General features: G+C 41.3%; 1 protein-coding gene across 2 annotated transcripts; it reads left to right on the top strand.

Moving 5' to 3' along the window:
* The first annotated feature begins 3548 nt into the window (after positions 1-3548).
* On the top strand, positions 3549-17620 carry cog3 (component of oligomeric golgi complex 3). Of its 2 annotated transcripts, none has more exons than XM_041866096.1 (23): positions 3549-3722; positions 4288-4434; positions 4761-4822; positions 4961-5126; positions 5301-5375; positions 5517-5609; positions 5718-5843; positions 5958-6038; positions 6162-6205; positions 7908-8034; positions 8150-8241; positions 8856-8995; positions 9983-10143; positions 10786-10894; positions 11017-11135; positions 11350-11439; positions 11663-11783; positions 12064-12152; positions 14392-14526; positions 15432-15507; positions 15603-15730; positions 16092-16190; positions 16421-17620. In XM_041866096.1, the coding sequence occupies exons 1-23, from the start codon at positions 3549-3551 to the stop codon at positions 16448-16450; spliced, it is 2484 nt and encodes an 827-aa protein (XP_041722030.1). In that variant the 3' UTR covers positions 16451-17620. The 2 variants fall into 2 exon arrangements, with proteins under 2 accessions (XP_041722030.1, XP_041722031.1); XM_041866097.1 differs by having other exon boundaries at positions 5958-6032.
* The last annotated feature ends 66 nt before the right edge of the window (positions 17621-17686 follow it).

A 17686-nucleotide genomic window follows, 5' to 3' on the forward strand; every position in this document is an offset into this window, starting at 1 on the left:
GAGGGAGATTATCAGTGGTCTTGTAGGTCTTCCATTTCCTAATAATTGCTCCCACAGTTGATTTCTTCAAACCAAGCTGCGTACATATTGCAGATTCAGTCTTCCCAGCCTGGTGCAGGTCTATAATTTTGTTTCTGTTGTCCTTTGACAGCTCTTTGGTCTTGGCCATAGTGGAGTTTGGAGTGTGACTGTTTGAGGTTGTGGACAGGTGTCTTTTATACTGATAACAAGTTCAAACAGGTGCCATTAATACAGGTAACGAGTGGAGGACAGAGGAGCCTCTTAAAGAAGAAGTTACAGGTCTGTGTGAGCCAGAAATCTTGCTTGTTTGTAGGTGACCAAATACTTATTTTCCACCATAATTTGCAAATAAATTCATTAAAAATCCTACAATGTGATTTTCTGGATATTTCTTTCTCAATTTGTCTGTCATAGTTGACGTGTACCTATGATGAAAATTACAGGCCTCTCTCATCTTTTAAGTGGGAGAACTTGCACAATTGGTGGCTGACTAAATACTTTTTTTCCCCACTGTATGTAAACTTTCTGACCCACTGGGAATGTGATGAAAGAAATAAAAGCTTAAATAAATAATTTTCTCTACTATTATTCTGACATTTCACATTCTTAAAATAAAGTGGTGATCCTAACTGACCTAAGACAGGGAATTTGTACTAGGATTAAATGTCAGGAATTGTGAAAAACTGAGTTTAAATGTATTTGGCTAAGGTGTATGTAAACATCCGACTTCAACTGTAGGTGGTAAGTCTACAATTCACTTGAAAAGGCACACTGGGTAATTATATTGAGGCAAGGCTTAGTCGCGACCCTTGAGTGGAAGTGCGTGGTCCTCTGTAGCTCAATTGGTAGAGCATGGCGCTTGTAACACCAGGGTAGTGGGTTCGATCCCCGGGACCACCCATACGTAAAGAAAAAAATGTATGCACACATGACTGTAAGTCGCTTTGGATAAAAGCATCTGCTAAATGGCATATTATTATTATATTATTATTGTACCGGATTTAGTGGGCTATTGTTATGTTTAATTAAAGTGTGAGCATGTCTGCTGCCAGTTGTAAAGTCTTCATAAGCGCTTACATATGAGCATGTGGCAATAAAGAATATTATTGTTATGTTCTTGGTGTAATGGTTAAAAATACTATACAGTGGGGGAAAAAATTATTTAGTCAGCCACCAATTGTGCAAGTTCTCCCACTTAAAAAGATGAGAGAGGCCTGTAATTTTCATCATAGGTACACGTCAACTATGACAGACAAATTGAGGAAAACAAATCCAGAAAATCACATTGTAGGATTTTTTATGAATTTATTTGCAAATTATGGTGGAAAATAAGTATTTGGTCACCTACAAACAAGCAAGATTTCTGGCTCTCACAGACCTGTAACTTCTTCTTTAAGAGACTCCTCTGTCCTCCACTCGTTACCTGTATTAATGGAACCTGTTTGAACTTGTTATCAGTATAAAAGACACCTGTCCACAACCTCAAACAGTCACACTCCAAACTCCACTATGGCCAAGACCAAAGAGCTGTCAAAGGACACCAGAAACAAAATTGTAGACCTGCACCAGGCTGGGAAGACTGAATCTGCAATAGGTAAGCAGCTTGGTTTGAAGAAATCAACTGTGGGAGCAATTATTAGGAAATGGAAGACATATAAAACCACTGATAATCTCCCTCGATCTGGGGCTGCACGCAAGATCTCACCCCGTGGGGTCAAAATGATCACAAGAACGGTGAGCAAAAATCCCAGAACCACACGGGTGGACCTAGTGAATGACCTGCAGAGAGCTGGGACCAAAGTAACAAAGCCTACCATCAGTAACACACTACGCCGCCAGGGACTCAAATCCTGCAGTGCCAGACGTGTCCCCCTGCTTAAGCCAGTACATGTCCAGGCCCGTCTGAAGTTTGCTAGAGTGCATTTGGATGATCCAGAAGAGGATTGGGAGAATGTCATATGGTCAGATGAAACCAAAATATAACTTTTTGGTAAAAACTCAACTTGTCGTGTTTGGAGGACAAAGAATGCTGAGTTGCATCCAAAGAACACCATACCTACTGTGACGCATGGGGGTGGAAACATCATGCTTTGGGGCTGTTTTTCTGCAAAGGGACCAGGACGACTGATCCGTGTAAAGGAAAGAATTAATGGGGCCATGTATCGTGAGATTTTGAGTGAAAACCTCCTTCCATCAGCAAGGGCATTGAAGATGAAACGTGGCTGGGTCTTTCACCATGACAATGATCCCAAACACACCGCCCGGGCAACGAAGGAGTGGCTTCGTAAGAAGCATTTCAAGGTCCTGGAGTGGCCTAGCCAGTCTCCAGATCTCAACCCCAGAGAAAATCTTTGGAGGGAGTTGAAAGTCCGTGTTGCCCAGCGACAGCCCCAAAACATCACTGCTCTAGAGGAGATCTGCATGGAGGAATGGGCCAAAATACCAGCAACAGTGTGTGTAAACCTTGTGAAGACTTACAGAAAACGTTTGACCTGTGTCATTGCCAACAAAGGGTATATAACAAAGTATTGAGAAACTTTTGTTATTGACCAAATACTTATTTTCCACCATAATTTGCAAATAAATTCATAAAAAATCCTACAATTTGATTTTCTGGAAAAAAAAATCTCATTTTGTCTGTCATAGTTGACGTGTACCTATGATGAAAATTACAGGCCTCTCTCATCTTTTTAAGTGGGAGAACTTGCACAATTGGTGGCTGACTAAATACTTTTTTCCCCCACTCTATGAGGTTTTAGTGCATAACACCATTGGTGTAAACTATATACACTACCTAGTGTTAAAAATACTACACAGGGTGTTATTGCATAACAATGAAAGTGTTAATTCTCTCACACTGGTTGGGGTGTATGGAGTCCTTGATGATGCTGCGGTCCTTCCTCAGGCACCGTTTTGAGTAGATGTCCTGAATGGGTGGGAGCACGGTCCCAGTGATGGACTGGGCCTTCTTCAACATCCTCTGGAGGGCCTTGCAGTCGTGGACGGAGCAATTCCCGTACCAGGCCGTGATGCAATCGGTCAAGACACTCTCGATGATGCAGTGGTAGTATTGTTTACACCTGCTGTATCCTGTGATTTGATTTGATTTGCATGTGACAAATAAAATTTGATTTGAGATAGTCTACCAAAGACCATAATAAAACTGGTAGGATTGATGGGTATCAGCAGTGAGTGCTTCTGTGCTGTCGCTTTGGGTTGTGTTATTTTTCTGTTTAGTGAAACAATGTCACAGTGTACTCAATGTTACAGATTACAGATTTGCCAACATCACTGGAAATACACTGTTCACTAAATGTCTCCTGAGAACACCCACTCCTTTATCACTTTTATTTCTGTGTGCAACGTTTTAAGCGTTTCAACGTTTCAACCACCAATGAAGTAAGATATTGTTCTGAAAAGTAGTCATACCATTGGATGCTGTAGTCAGAGTCCTCCCCCTTTTTGGAACGCCGCCCATTTTTCCGGAAAAGGAAGTAGTCTGCTGCTGACGTTTAATGTTGCTGAGGATGATGATGGCGTCCACAGACCATTCTTTTCTGGACCTGACAGATAAAGAAACGCGTGAAAAACTATCACAGTGGGACCGGCGGACAGATGCCATGGCTCCCCTGACAGAGAAACAAACGGACTCTATTCTGGAAATCCGAGCTGCCTCTGAAACCCTACCTATTCCCGCAGAGGTGAGCTGACGAGACAGTAGTTAGCTGGCTAGCTAGCTGTTAATGCTAACAACCTAGCAAGCTAGGCTACCACCGATTTAGCAGCTAGTTGACAGGTGCAAAGATGCATTCCAGAAAGCAAATGGGTTGATTGCATTGTAGGATTGTCAGGAGGGACTTGCTAAGAAGCATAACATTAGCTAGTGTCACAACTCAACCTAGCTAGCTGCCAGCTCAAATATCTAGCTAACTAGCTTGCTAACTTAACGTCTGCCACGTTGTTTGCTGAGTCTTAGTTTGTAGCCACTAGCCAGCTAGGCTAACGAGCTACTTTGCTAACTAACAACTTGCCAGAGTTGATCAACTTGTCTGATGACTTCTGTGAGGAGGCTTAGCTAACTCTCACTAACACACCACGCCAAGTATTAAAGTCATCGAATCATAACCCCATGTTATAGTAACCTATCAATCAAACCTGGTAAACCTAGCTAACTAGCTCTAACTGTTTAGCATTTTGAGATCTATGACAGTATTGTATTGGTTGTGTCATGTGTTGGTCTAAACCCTATTTGCATTCCACATCCAGCTGCCCATTGAAGACTTGTGCAGCCTGACATCCCGCTCTCAACGGTCCCCATTCACGACAACTGTACCAGCTTCCACAGAAGATGTCCTGCTCAAGGGCTTTCAAATGCTTGATCTGGAGAATGAGAGGATAGAGACAGCGCAACAGGTGTGTTGCTTTTCATTACACTGGCTGTGATTACACAGACAGCCCAATTCTGATATTTTCTCCACTAATTGATATTTTGACCAATCACATCAGATCTTTTCACATCAGATATTTTTCAGAGCTTATCCGATTAGTGAAAAAATATCTGAATTGGGCAGCCTGTATAAACGCAGCCTCTGCGGCACACACGTACACACTGTCATTACATGCCTCAAGTCTACTGTCTACTATTTTTCATATCATATGATTGTTGAATGTGTTAGTTTGTTGTATAGTAGTTAGCTATCTTGGTTAAAGGTTGACTTTCGGTGTTATTTGCATTGCAGTTTTTCTCCTGGTTTTCGAAGCTACAGACACAAATGGATCAAGATGAAGGAGCTAAGCACAGGTGAACTTAATGTTCATGTCTTTCCACTTGCTGATCTCTCAAATTGAAAGTAGATTTATATACAGTGCATCCTAAGCTGCATTATATCTCTATCTCTGAGGAATTGAATGGAATGTTTTGTGTGTGTTACTCCTGCAGGAAAACTAGAGACCATCTCAATTGTTATCAGGAACAATGTGATGCTATTCTGAATGACGTGAATGCTGCCCTTGAGCACCTGGACTCTCTGCAGAAGCAGTACCTGTTTGTGTCCAACAAGACAGGAACCCTCCATGAGGCCTGTGAACAGCTCCTTAAAGAACAGGTAGAGAACCACTTACATGTAGGCTGTGAGACTGTCAGAGGCACAAAAGGTACCAACAGATCATAGTAGTATGGACCTATTTCCATTTGTAATGGAATACAACATCAGACATGAAATGTCAGCCTGTTATCAAAATCATAGTTCCCTGCCAACATATACTTTTCTCTTTAACAGTCTGAGCTGGTGGATCTGGCTGAGAGCATACAGCAGAAGCTTTCCTATTTCAATGAGTTGGAGAACATCAGCACGGTATGCTTTCTGATTAAACCTTTTATCCATCCTCCTTTGCTGTGACATTTTAAATCCTTGAGCAAATGTCTCTGAAGGTGAATCTTGTTCCTAACCCGAGCATTGCAAAAGGTCATAATTTCTCTTGCTCTGTCTTTGCAGAAATTAAACTCGCCCACACTGTCTGTAAACAGTGAAGGATTTATACCAATGCTTTCAAAATTGGATGACTGTATAGAATATGTTTCGTCCCATGTAAGTATATTTTCAGCTCATAATGGAAAGTGTGTCCGTATTCTACTGTAGAGCTGTGTCAGTATATCATGTTATGACTTACTTATTTCTGTTATTTTTCACCTACAGCCAAACTTTAAGGACTACCCAGTGTATCTGGCCAAATTCAAACAATGTCTGTCTAAAGCTATGCACTTCATGAAGGCTCACACTGTGAACACTATGCAGAATCTCACCAACCAGTTAACAAAAAGGGTAGGAAGAACTCCTCGGCCACTTTTATTATCGATTGTGACTTGGTACTGGTACACAATCAACTGTCTTCTGTCTTGAGTTGTCTGTCTGATTTAGAATATACTTTTCTTTCAGGATCCATTGGGTCTTGCTAACGCAGACAATGCCTTCACGCTGTACTATGTCAAGTTCAGAGCAGCTGCACCCAAAGTCAGAGTTAGTATAATTATAAAATAATTATGTTGGAATTACTGTGGACTTTCTAAGCCACCCTTCTTTTGGTACACAATTATGTGTGGTCTTTCTAGAGATTAATAATTGTGTGATTTGTTCTTTCAGACACTGATTGAACAAATAGAGCAGAGGTCAGAGAGAATTTCTGAGTAAGTATTGGGCTCTTGTATGCTAAAATGGCATTATCAGGATCACCTCACCTACAGTGTCTGAAAAAAAGTATTTGATCCCCTGCTGATTTTGTACTTTTGCCCACTGACAAAGAAATTATCAGTCTATAATTTTAATGGTAGGTTTATTTGAACAGTGAGAGACAGAATAACAACAACAAAATCCAGAAAAACACATAAATTTATTTGCATTTTAATGAGGGAAATATGTATTTGACCCCCTCTCAATCAGAAAGATTTCTGGCTCCCATGTGTCTTTTATACAGGTAACGAGCTGAGATTAGGAGCACACTCTTAAAGGGAGTGCTCCTAATCTCAGCTTGTTACCTGTATAAAAGACACCTGTCCACAGAAGCAATCAATCAATCAGATTCCAAACTCTCCACCATGGCCAAGACCAAAGAGCTCTCTAAGGATGTCAGGGACAAGATTGTAGACCTACACAAGGCAGGAATGAGCTACAAGACCATCGCCAAGCAGCTTGGAGAGAAGGTGACAACAGTTGGTGAGATTATTCACAAATGGAAGAAACACAAAAGAACTGTCAATCTCCCTCGGCCTGGGGCTCCATGCAAGATCTCACCTCGTGGAGTTGCAATGATCATGAGAACGGTGAGGAATCAGCCCAGAACTACACGGGAGGATCTTGTCAATGATCTCAAGGCAGCTGGGACCATAGTCACCAAGAAAACAATTGGTAACACACTACGCCGTGAAGGACTGAAATCCTGCAGCGCCCGCAAGGTCCCCCTGCTCAAGAAAGCACATATACAAGCCCGTCTGAAGTTTGCCAATGAACATCTGAATGATTCAGAGGAGAACTGGGTGAAAGTGTTGTGGTCAGATGAGACCAAAATCGAGCTCTTTGGCATCAACTCAACTTGCCGTGTTTGGAGGAGGAGGAATGCTGCCTATGACCCCAAGAACACCATCCCCACCGTCAAACATGGAGGTGGAAACATTATGCTTTGGGGGTGTTTTTCTGCTAAGGGGACAGGACAACTTCACCGCATCAAAGGGATGATGGACGGGGCCATGTACCGTCAAATCTTGGGTGAGAACCTCCTTCCCTCAGCCAGGGCATTGAAAATGAGTCGTGGATGGTTATTCCAGCATGACAATGACCCAAAACACACGGCCAAGGCAACAAAGGAGTGGCTCAAGAAGAATCACATTAAGGTCCTGGAGTGGCCTAGCCAGTCTCCAGACCTTAAGCCTATAGAAAATCTGTGGAGGGAGCTGAAGGTTCGAGTTGCCAAACGTCAGCCTCAACCTTAATGACTTGAAGAAGATCTGCAAAGAGGAGTGGAACAAAATCCCTCTTGAGATGTGTGCAAACCTGGTGGCCAACTACAAGAAACGTCTGACCTCTGTGATAGCCAACAAGGGTTTTGCCACCAAGTACTAAGTCATGTTTTGCAGAGGGGTCAAATACCTATTTCCCTAATTAAAATGCAAATTAATTTATAACATTTTTGACATGCGTTTTTCTGGATTTCTTTGTTGTTATTCTGTCTCTCACTGTTCAAATAAACCTACCATTAAAATTATAGACTGATCATGTCTTTGTCAGTGGGCAAACATACAAAATAAGCAGGGGATCAAATACTTTTTTCCCTCACTGTATGTAATGTTTTCTGTCATCTACGTGTAATTATTTCCCACGTTCTGGCGTCCCCAGGTACCACCAGCTTTTAGAGGAGATCCACCAGTGCTACCTGGACCAGAGAGAGCAGCTCCTCAGCCCCAGCATCACATCCACCATCACAGACCTGACCAGCCAAAACAACAAGGACCACTGTGCATTAGTAAGACCACACTCTTTTACTAGGATCCATTCACTTTTGATTATTAAGATTATCTGAGAAGCCTTCAACATGGTTTGCCAGAGCTGATTATGTCTGTCCTGTGTTCTCCTCCCAGGTGCGTAGTGGCTGTGCCTTCATGGTTCACGTCTGTCAGGATGAGCACCAGCTCTACAATGAGTTCTTCTCCAAACCCACGCCCAGACTAGAGTAAGTAGTACCATCCCCTGAGGCTGGTATAGGAGGGAGTAAGAAGCATGTACAGTTTATGTCCTACAACACATTCTGCATATGTTTGTCAAGAAGGCTGGGCTATAACCTGGTTGGTTAGTATTCTCCATAGTATATGCTGAAGCTCATGACACCTCTATTGTATGGCTGTCTTAGGTTTTCATTAACAGAATTTTCTGAGGGCAGCCATGCAATTCAACACAGTGTCATGTTCTACTTCAGTATTTGTACAGGGTGTTTGTCTTGAAGGCAAGGCTCACATGAATGGCTATTTCCTGGTCAGTATTCTCAATAGTGTCTGCTACAGCACGTGATAGCTCTACTGTTGTAATTGCTGACTTAGGCATTCATTAAAAAAAACTGCAGCTTTAAAATTCAACACAGTGAGATTCAAATATTTATCTAGCTTTCGTATATACTAGCTAGTGTTTCTCGCTTGGAGAAACAAATACATTTTCAACATATTATTTCAAGAGGACGACTCAAATATGACCTTTTACATTGCAGTGAGTTAACTCACTAGAGCCTTGTGCTCACTGGTCTGACTTGTGAATGGGAGTAATGGTGCTTGCTGTTGGGTTTCCCCCCTCCAGTGAGCTGCTGGAGAAGCTGTGTCTGTCGCTGTACGACGTCCTGCGGCCACTCATCATCCACGTTATCCACCTGGAGACCCTGTCAGAGCTCTGTGGCATTCTCAAGAATGAGATGCTGGAGGACCACGTCCACAACAACGGTACTGTTATTCACAATACAAATGACCTACTCTGGTTACTCTAACCATCAAGTACAGTTAACTCTTTGTAGGAAATATACACTTGTATGTTACACATTTACCAGAACATCTTACCATACAAGCTAGCAATATACAGTGCGCTCCAAAGTATTGCAGCAGTGACACATTTTGTTGTTTTGGCTCTGTACTCCAGCACTTTGGATTTGAAATGATACAATGACTATGAGGTTCAAGTGCAGACTGTCAGCTTTAATTTGAGGGTGAACTGTTTAGAAATTACAGCACTTTTTGTACATAGTCCCCCCATTTTAGGAGACCTAAAGTGTTGGGACAAATTCACTTATGTGTATTAAAGTAGTAAAAAGTGTAATATTTGGTCCCATATTCCTATCACACAACGATTACATAAAGCTTGTGACTCTACAAACTTGTTGGACGCATTTGCTGTTTGTTTTGGTTGTGTTTGATTATTTTGTGCCCAATAGAAATGAATGGTAAATAATGTATTGTGTCATTTTGGAGACACTTTTATTGTAAATAAGAATAGAATATGTTTCTAAACACTTCTACATTAATGTGGATGCTACAATGTTTACGGATAGTCCTGAATGAATCGTGAGAAAGTTGCAGACACACAAATATCATAACACCAAGACATGCTCACCTCTCACCATTACAATAACAGGAGAGGTTAGCATTTTTGAGGGGGTATGATATTTGTGCGTCTAACTTTCTCACTCATCATAAAATACCCTCAAATTAAAGTTGACAGTCTGCACTTTAACCTCCATATTCATTGTATCATTTCAAATCCAAAGTGCTGGAGGACAGAGCCAAAACAACCAAAAAAGTGTGACTGTCCCCATACTTTTGGAGCTCAATGTATAGGCCTTCAGGTAAACATTTTAAGAGATTCCTATATAAGAAAATGGGTGCGTAAGCAGGCTGAATAGAACTGTATGACCACTCCTGTGTGTGTGTGTGTAGCTGGTCAGTTGGGGGCCTTTGACGCGGTGGTGAAACAGATGTTGGAGGATGTTCAGGAGAGGCTGGTCTACAGGACACACATCTACATCCAGACTGACATCATCGGATACAACCCAGCCCCCGGGGACCTGGCCTATCCTGAGAAACTGGAGATGATGGAGGTGGGTCTGTCTGATGGGGCTGTTTTCAGTGAGTCACCCCTAGAAACTGATGTAAGGTCTGTTTTCTGTTTCCACCCTGTAATTGGAATATTCAAGATTAATACAGTTAAGAGTGTTCCCTTTCTGTAATACACATGATTTCCAGTGTTCTGTTTGTGCGATGTTTTGTTGATAGTAATTGACGCCAGACTGGAGGACCAAGGACCGGGGACGCTTGATTATTATTGTATTGTGTGAAACGCTGTGTGATGATCTAGCAGCTGACAGTCACTGCAGTTTTGTCTTCCTACAAGCCTCTGGGGCTGGTGTTTACAGAACACTTGGTGCTGTCTGATTTTAAAATATAAAGGGCTTGTCTCCAAGAGGCCAGCTAGACATTACATTTTTCTCTGCTTCTGTGCTGTTGCAACTTGTAATAAACCAGATTGATTTATGATTGACTTTATCTGCGGCTGCTCTTCACTTTTGTTCACCTAGTAATTCCTATTACAACCCCCCCTAATGGTTAAGGTTAAGATTTGGGGAAGGTGTGCTGATCCTAGATCTGTGCCTATGGGCAAGTTCTACCTGCAGCTGTCTTCGATACAAAATAAAGACACAGTTCATAATCCATCTCTCTGTTTCTGTCTCATGGGGTTACAGAAAATTGCCCAGAGCCTGAAGGAAGAGCAGATGAAGCTAATGGCCCAGGAGTCGTCATTCTCAGATGTGCAGCTTGAAGATCCAGAGGGCAGGAGAGCCAGTAACGCAAGTCAGTGTTTACAAATGACAGTGTAAAGCGATATCTTATCTTCATAAGTTGTGAATAGTGCATTCTGTACATAAGTCTTACTGTTGTACCTTTCTGCCCTCCTTTCTTTTCCTTGCGCACAGGTAGTATAGACTCGTCCCGCTTGCAGCCATCCATCTCTCCCGCTGACCTGCATGGCATGTGGTACCCCACAGTCAGACGGACACTGGTCTGCTTGTCCAAGCTCTATAGGTGCATAGATGTGAGTACTTGGCTTATCTGGCATTTTGCATGTTTACTCTTCGAAATATGAGAACATATGATACGCATCTGAAGAAGACAAAAGATAGTCATATGAATGAATCATGAGCCTAGTCCATTTCATGATAGTATTTGACCTGTCCTCCTGATCTCTTTAATCTGCCATCCTCCCGGGTTGTCCCCATGTTGATGCATTGGATTTCTTGGCCCTGCAGAGAGCAGTCTTCCAGGGCTTATCGCAAGAGGCCTTATCTGCCTGCATCCAGTCCCTGCTCAAAGCGTCCGATGTCATCCTGAAAAACAAGGTTGGTGCAGATTTTAATTCTTTAGACAATACAATGCAATGCGTTGGATTATACGTTTCTGACTGTATATGGTGTAATTGAGAAACACAACTGTAGCCTTTACGATAGCATGTTAGTATTTCTTTCCTCTATAAATGGGTCAATACTAGTTTTGTTTTTGGGACAAGGTTACATTTGGATTATTCAGATGTTATAGTTAGCGGTATGGCTTCATCTTGTCCAGACGCAGGTAGACGGTCAGCTGTTTCTGATCAAACACCTGCTGATCATGAGGGAACAGATCGCTCCCTTCCACACAGACTTTGCCATCAAGGAGATCTCTCTGGATCTGAAGAGAACCAGAGGTGAGACAGTGAGGAGGGAGAGTAGAGGCCAGTGGATGTCTGTTCTGGCTCCATAAAACCTGTCATAATCAGTGGGGGATGCCCGTTGTGTCCATCAAATGCACATATGACTATTATAAAAGTGGTAATAACTTGAGTTACTGTATAACCTGTAGCTTTTGGTAGAGGTGCTCCTGTTCTAGTACTCATTTCAGCCATGGTCGTATTTAATTTGTAACACTAGAGGGCACTCTAATCCTTCTTCAGCAAGATTAATCATTTATTTTGTCTGTCAAATCAGATGCTGCCTTCAAAATGATGAACCCCAAATCTGTTCCTGGTTTCTTCAGACTCAACAGCCACAACGCTATCCTAGAATTTCTATTGGAGGTAAAGTTTTTGATTTGGTTTAAATATAGAATACATATACAGTGCCTTGCAATGGTGTTCAGGCCCCTTGGATTTCTTCAGATTTTGTGTTACAAAGTGAGATAAAAAATGTATTTGTTTTTTTTCAACAATCTATACAAAATTCTCGAACGTCAAAGTGGAGGATTTAAAAATAAATAAATAGATTACTAGATATTAAATGACTAAAATATAGTCGTTGCATAAGTATTCAGCTCCCTGAGGCAATATATGTTAGAAACACCTTTGGCATCAATTACAGCTGAGTCTTCTTGGGTAAGTCTGTAAGAGCTTTGCACACCTGGATTGTGCAATATTTGCCCATTTATTATTTTCAAAATTCAAACTCTGTCAAAATGTTGGGGATCATGTCGAGATGGCAATTTTGAAGGCTTGCCATAGATTTTCAAGCTGATTTAAGTCAAAACTGTATCTTGGACATTCAGAAACATTCACTGTCTTCTTGGTATGCAACTCCAGTGTAGATTTGGCCTTGTGTTGTAGGTTATTGTCCTGCTGAAAGGTGAATTACTCTCCCAGTCTCTGGTGTAAAGCAGACTGAAGCAGGTTTTGCTCTGTGCTTAGCTCCATCCTGTTTATTATTATCTTGGAAAAACTCCCCAGTATTTGCCAATGTCAAGCATACCCATACCATGATGCAGCCACCACCATGCTTGAAAATAAGGAGGCAGTTACTCAGTGATGTGTTGTGTTGGATTTGCCCCAAACATAAGGGTTTGCATTTAGGCCAAAAAGTGTATTAATTTGCTGTGTATTTTCTTGTTTTGTTACAGTTTTACTTTAGTTTTGGAATAGTTTTATTCTGTATATTCTTTTCACTCTGTCATTGAGGCCATTATTGTGGAGTCACTACAATGTTGTTGATCAATCCTTAGTTTTCTACCATCACAGACATTGAACTCTGTAGCTGTTTTAAAATCATCAATGGCCTCATGGAAACATCCTTGAGCAGTTTCATTGCTGTCCTGCAGCTCAGTTCAGAAGGACGACTGTATCTTTGATGTGTCTGGGTGGTTTAATATATAATCCACAGCATAATTATTAACTTGACCATGCTTAAAGAGAAATTCAATGTCTGATTTGTTATTGTTACCGATCTACCAACCACTGCCCTTCTTTACGAGGCTTTCGAAATGCTCCTTGGTCTTTGTAGTTAAATCTGTGCTTGAAATGCAATACTTGACTGAGAGACCTTACAGATATACAGTACGAGTCAAACGTTTGGACACACCTACTCATTCAAAGGTTTTTCTTTATTTGTACAATTTTTTACATTGTAGAATAATAGTGAACACATCAAAACTATGAAATAACACATGGAATCATGTAGTAACCAAGAAAGTGTTAAAACAAATCAAAATTTCATAAAAGGACTGTTGTTTCTCTTTGCTTATTTGAGCTCTTCTTGCCATAATATGGACTTGGTCTTTTACTAAATAGGGCTATCTTCTGTATACCCCCCTACCTTGTCACAACACAACTGATTGGCTCAAACGCATTAAGAAGGCACACCTGTTAATTGAAATGCATTCCAGGTGACTACCTCATGAAGCTGTTTGAGAGAATGCCAAGCGTGTGCAAAGCTGTCATCAAGGAAAAGGGTGGCTACTTTGAAGAATCTCAAATATAAAAAATATTTTGATTTGTTTAACACTTTTTTTTGGTTACTACATGATTCCATATGTGTTATTTCATAGTTTTGATGTCTTCACTATTATTCTACAATGTAAAAATTTAAGAAAAACCCTTGAATGAGTAGGTGTGTCCAAACTTTTGACTGGTACTATATGTATGGGGGACAGAGGAAGGGTTAGTCATTCAAAAATCATGTCAACCACTATTATTTCAGAGTGAGTCCATGTAATTTATGTGATTTGTTGATCCAGATATAAATAATTTAGGCTTGCCTAAAGAAAAGGGCTGAATACTTATGCAATGACTGTATTTTAGTAATTAATTAATTGATCTTAAAAATAAATATTCTTCCACTTTGACATCAGAGTATTTTTTGTAAATTGTTGACAAAAAATGACATTTTAATCCCACTTTGTAAAACAATAAAGGTGAAGAAATCCAAGGGGTCTGAATACTTTTGCAAGGCATAGGACCAGGAATTGTTTTTCTATGTCAGGAAAACCTGGCCCTATATGTAATTTTTAATCTACTAGTTACTAACCCCTCTCTCTCTGATGGACGTCAGGGCTCACCGGAGATAAAGGAGCACTACATAGATTCGAAGAAGGACGTGGACCGCCACCTGAAGTTCAGCTGTGAGCAGTTCATCCAGCAGCAGACTCACCTCTTTGTTGGGAATCTGGAGGAGTTTCTCACCAAGGTAACGTGTCAGTCTGACAGAGAGGAGAGGACAGACAGCCTGAGGCTCAGACTTCAAAAACATGACCTCTGGCTTTCTCTTTTCATTTTCTGGTAATTCACTGATTACTGACTGAAGGTCATAGTTTTGTGCAGTAAAACTGAAAGATAAAGGGCTATTCAAAGGTGAATCTTATTCTATTGGAATCTAGGCCTTTTCAAATGTGATGGGTTTCTTTTTAAAACATTGTGACCTTATTTTCTGAATCTACTCAGTGCCAATCATCCATGGTCTTTCTCATACAGTATTAAAAGTCATACAGTATTAAAGTGGTTATAATGAATTGGACTTACAGGTAACTGACAAAATAAAGGAAATACCAACATGAAGTGTCTTAATAGGGCGCTGGGCCACCACAAGCTGCCAGAACGGCTTCAATGCACCTTGTCATAGATTCTACAGAGTGTCTGGAACTCTATTGGAGGGATGCGACACCATTCTTCCATGAGAAATTCCATAATTTGGTCTTGAATCTGCCATACGTGTTAAATTGGGTTGGGATCTGGTGACTTAGACATACACACACTTTTAAAACCCCTATGCTCATTTGAGACCTCTCTTTCAAAGTCAGTGAGATCTCTTCCAGCCATGGTTGCCAAAATAATGGGCAACTGGGCATTTGTATACATGACCCTAAGCATGATAAGATGTTAATTGCTTAATTAGTTCAGGAACCACACCTGTGTGAAAGCACCTACTATACTTTGTGTCCCTCATTTACTCAAGTGTTTCCTTTATTTTGGCAGGTACCTGTATATAGCACTATCAATAAATTCCTTCCACAATCTAGAATAGGATTTATAGTCAAGATTAACTCACGTTGTCCTTGACTGAGGAAGATGGGAAATTGTCTTGTGTTGTTTCAGGTGTCTGCTCTGAAAACCATGGCGATCCAAGGAGGTCCCACGTACAACCTCTCCCAACAACCTTGGGCACAGCCAGGTAAGAAACAGTATGTTCATCTTTCAGTGAAACCTCTAAATCATGTGGTGGAAGGAAGGCTTGGAACTGAAAAATGACTCTCTCTCCCCTTTTAGCCAAGATCAATGACATAGTGATGGCTACCTACCGGGTGATGAAGAACAAGCTGCCAAGCACGTTACAGAGCATGTCCTTGTACCTGGCCAACAGAGACACCGAGTTTATCCTCTTCAAGCCTGTCCGGGTGGGTGTCTGTTAGACAGTGGAGTTTTAATTCTCCTTCTCCTTTCCCCAACCCTGTACTAGCCTGGTCCCAGATCTGTTTGTGCTGTCTTGCCAAAGTTGACACAAACAGATCTTAGGCCAGGCTAACCCTGTAGAGTAACAGGAGTGCATAGGGGTTTTAGTACACATCTACAAAACAAATAGGATATTTTCAGCAGGTGCTCAGGCTGAGCAATGCGCAATTACCTTTTTAAGCATCGTTCCTGCTTATTAAAGATAAATAATGGCTCTTTGTGCACAGCTAGGTGCTAATCTACAGTAAGTGAATCTAAGTGCACAATAACGCTTTGACATGGCAAACCTGCTGTTTTCTCCCACAGAACAACATCCAGCAGGTGTTCCAGAGACTGCACGCCTTGCTTCAGGAGGAATACAGTGGCGAGGACCTTCAGATCATCGCTTGCCCTTCTATGGAACAGGTAAGGCTTGTACTGGCTACACTTACAAAATCATAACCATGGGCAAGGTGTATCTCTTACTGGAGATGGCTGTTGGATCTCAAGGTCTTTTTTCAAGTGTATTTATTCAACCTTGGTTTATTCAGGTTTTCACTGTGTGTAGTGGTGTCTGGAGTGACATTCAAATTCATGCTGGATGTTGTTAGCGGAGTGAGCCCTCACTGTGTTCATGCTCTCTCTCTCTCCTTCAGATTAACCTGCTGTTGTCTGTGAATAAGTAACCTGAAGGCCTGGTCAGAAGGGTGGACAGCAGTGTTAATCCAGTCCTGACCTGGCCAGACCTGGAGTTCGTGGAGCAAAAGTCTAGGAGAAGGACTGTGCTAGTCTTTAGCCCTCGGGCCTGCCTAGGAAGACAGCAGGGGTGCAAAGATCCTACACAAGGCCAAAGATACCCCAAACACTGACACAACCAACAGCTTCCGAACATGTAATTGTCTAGTTAGCCATTCATTCACTCAGTTGGTAGGATCAGGTGAAATTAAGACTTTCTTTTTGGTACTGATCTTGAATCAATTTGTTCAACTAAACTTTAAAGGTGTTGGGCTTACTTTTATGTGGGAGAGATCCACACAGACTAGAGTTATTGGCTATATCAACTGTATTTCTCTTATCGTAATAAAAATTGTTCTGAGTCAAGAGTTAAGTTGGCACATTCAGTGAGTGTAGCAAATGGGAAACGAGGGTGAATGTTGAGCGGCTGGAATAAGGACGCTCTAACCAGGCTAATAGAGGAGATAAACGTTTATTCAGTCAGGAAGGTAATGAGCGACGAGCAGCCGCCACATTTATGCTTAATTTGTTAATGGATTGAGAGACGGAATGAAAAGAAAACATGCTGCACGATATGTAACGTCTCTACGCCTTTCTCTATGGACATGGAGATCTCTGGTCTATGACAGCCTGTGCTGCAGGGCTCTCAGGTTTCAACATGGCTCCCTTGGTCTGTTTTTAATAAAGGCACCCTTCTGTTTTACTGTATGTCAGTGGTTTCCAAAGGATACTTCTTCCACCTGCTCTCTCTCCATGGGTGTTTATTTTTTTCAACTTCTTGCATACATGTAAAAACGTACCCTGAGAATGTGTTTTTTTAACCTTTTCTTTTGTATTTGGGATGCTTGAGAACTTCTACTCTATGGCCTGGCGTTAATGGACTTTTGACTGGAGCAGTTTTGCACTGTAAAGGAATGGAGAAGTCAGTGGTCTTACTCAGAAATTTAATATATTATGGGTACATTTGCCTAATGCTACTCCCACATTCAATGAATTACAAGGTTAATTAAAATTTAACTGCAGCATTTTCTTTGGCATCCTCTGTATAGAAGTGTGTGTGTATAGTGTAACTACTGTATTTATCCATGAGCAATCTGATTAAAAAGGATGACAAATTAGTATATCTGCTGTCCTTGCCTCATTGTTCACACTATACAAAAGCACTATTGTCTCATTGTGCAATTTTA

Source organism: Coregonus clupeaformis, chromosome 4, assembly GCF_020615455.1.
Source record: "Coregonus clupeaformis isolate EN_2021a chromosome 4, ASM2061545v1, whole genome shotgun sequence".
Taxonomy (NCBI): domain Eukaryota; kingdom Metazoa; phylum Chordata; class Actinopteri; order Salmoniformes; family Salmonidae; genus Coregonus; species Coregonus clupeaformis.

Bases quoted from the DNA above. Each gene is read 5' to 3' on its own strand.
- cog3 (XM_041866096.1), top strand. From the start codon at position 3,549: ATGATGATGGCGTCCACAGACCATTCTTTTCTGGACCTGACAGATAAA. The intron at 10,144-10,785 runs GTGGGTCTGTCT...ATGGGGTTACAG, and splicing joins AGAAACTGGAGATGATGGAG to AAAATTGCCCAGAGCCTGAA. The intron at 11,784-12,063 runs GTGAGACAGTGA...CTGTCAAATCAG, and splicing joins GGATCTGAAGAGAACCAGAG to ATGCTGCCTTCAAAATGATG.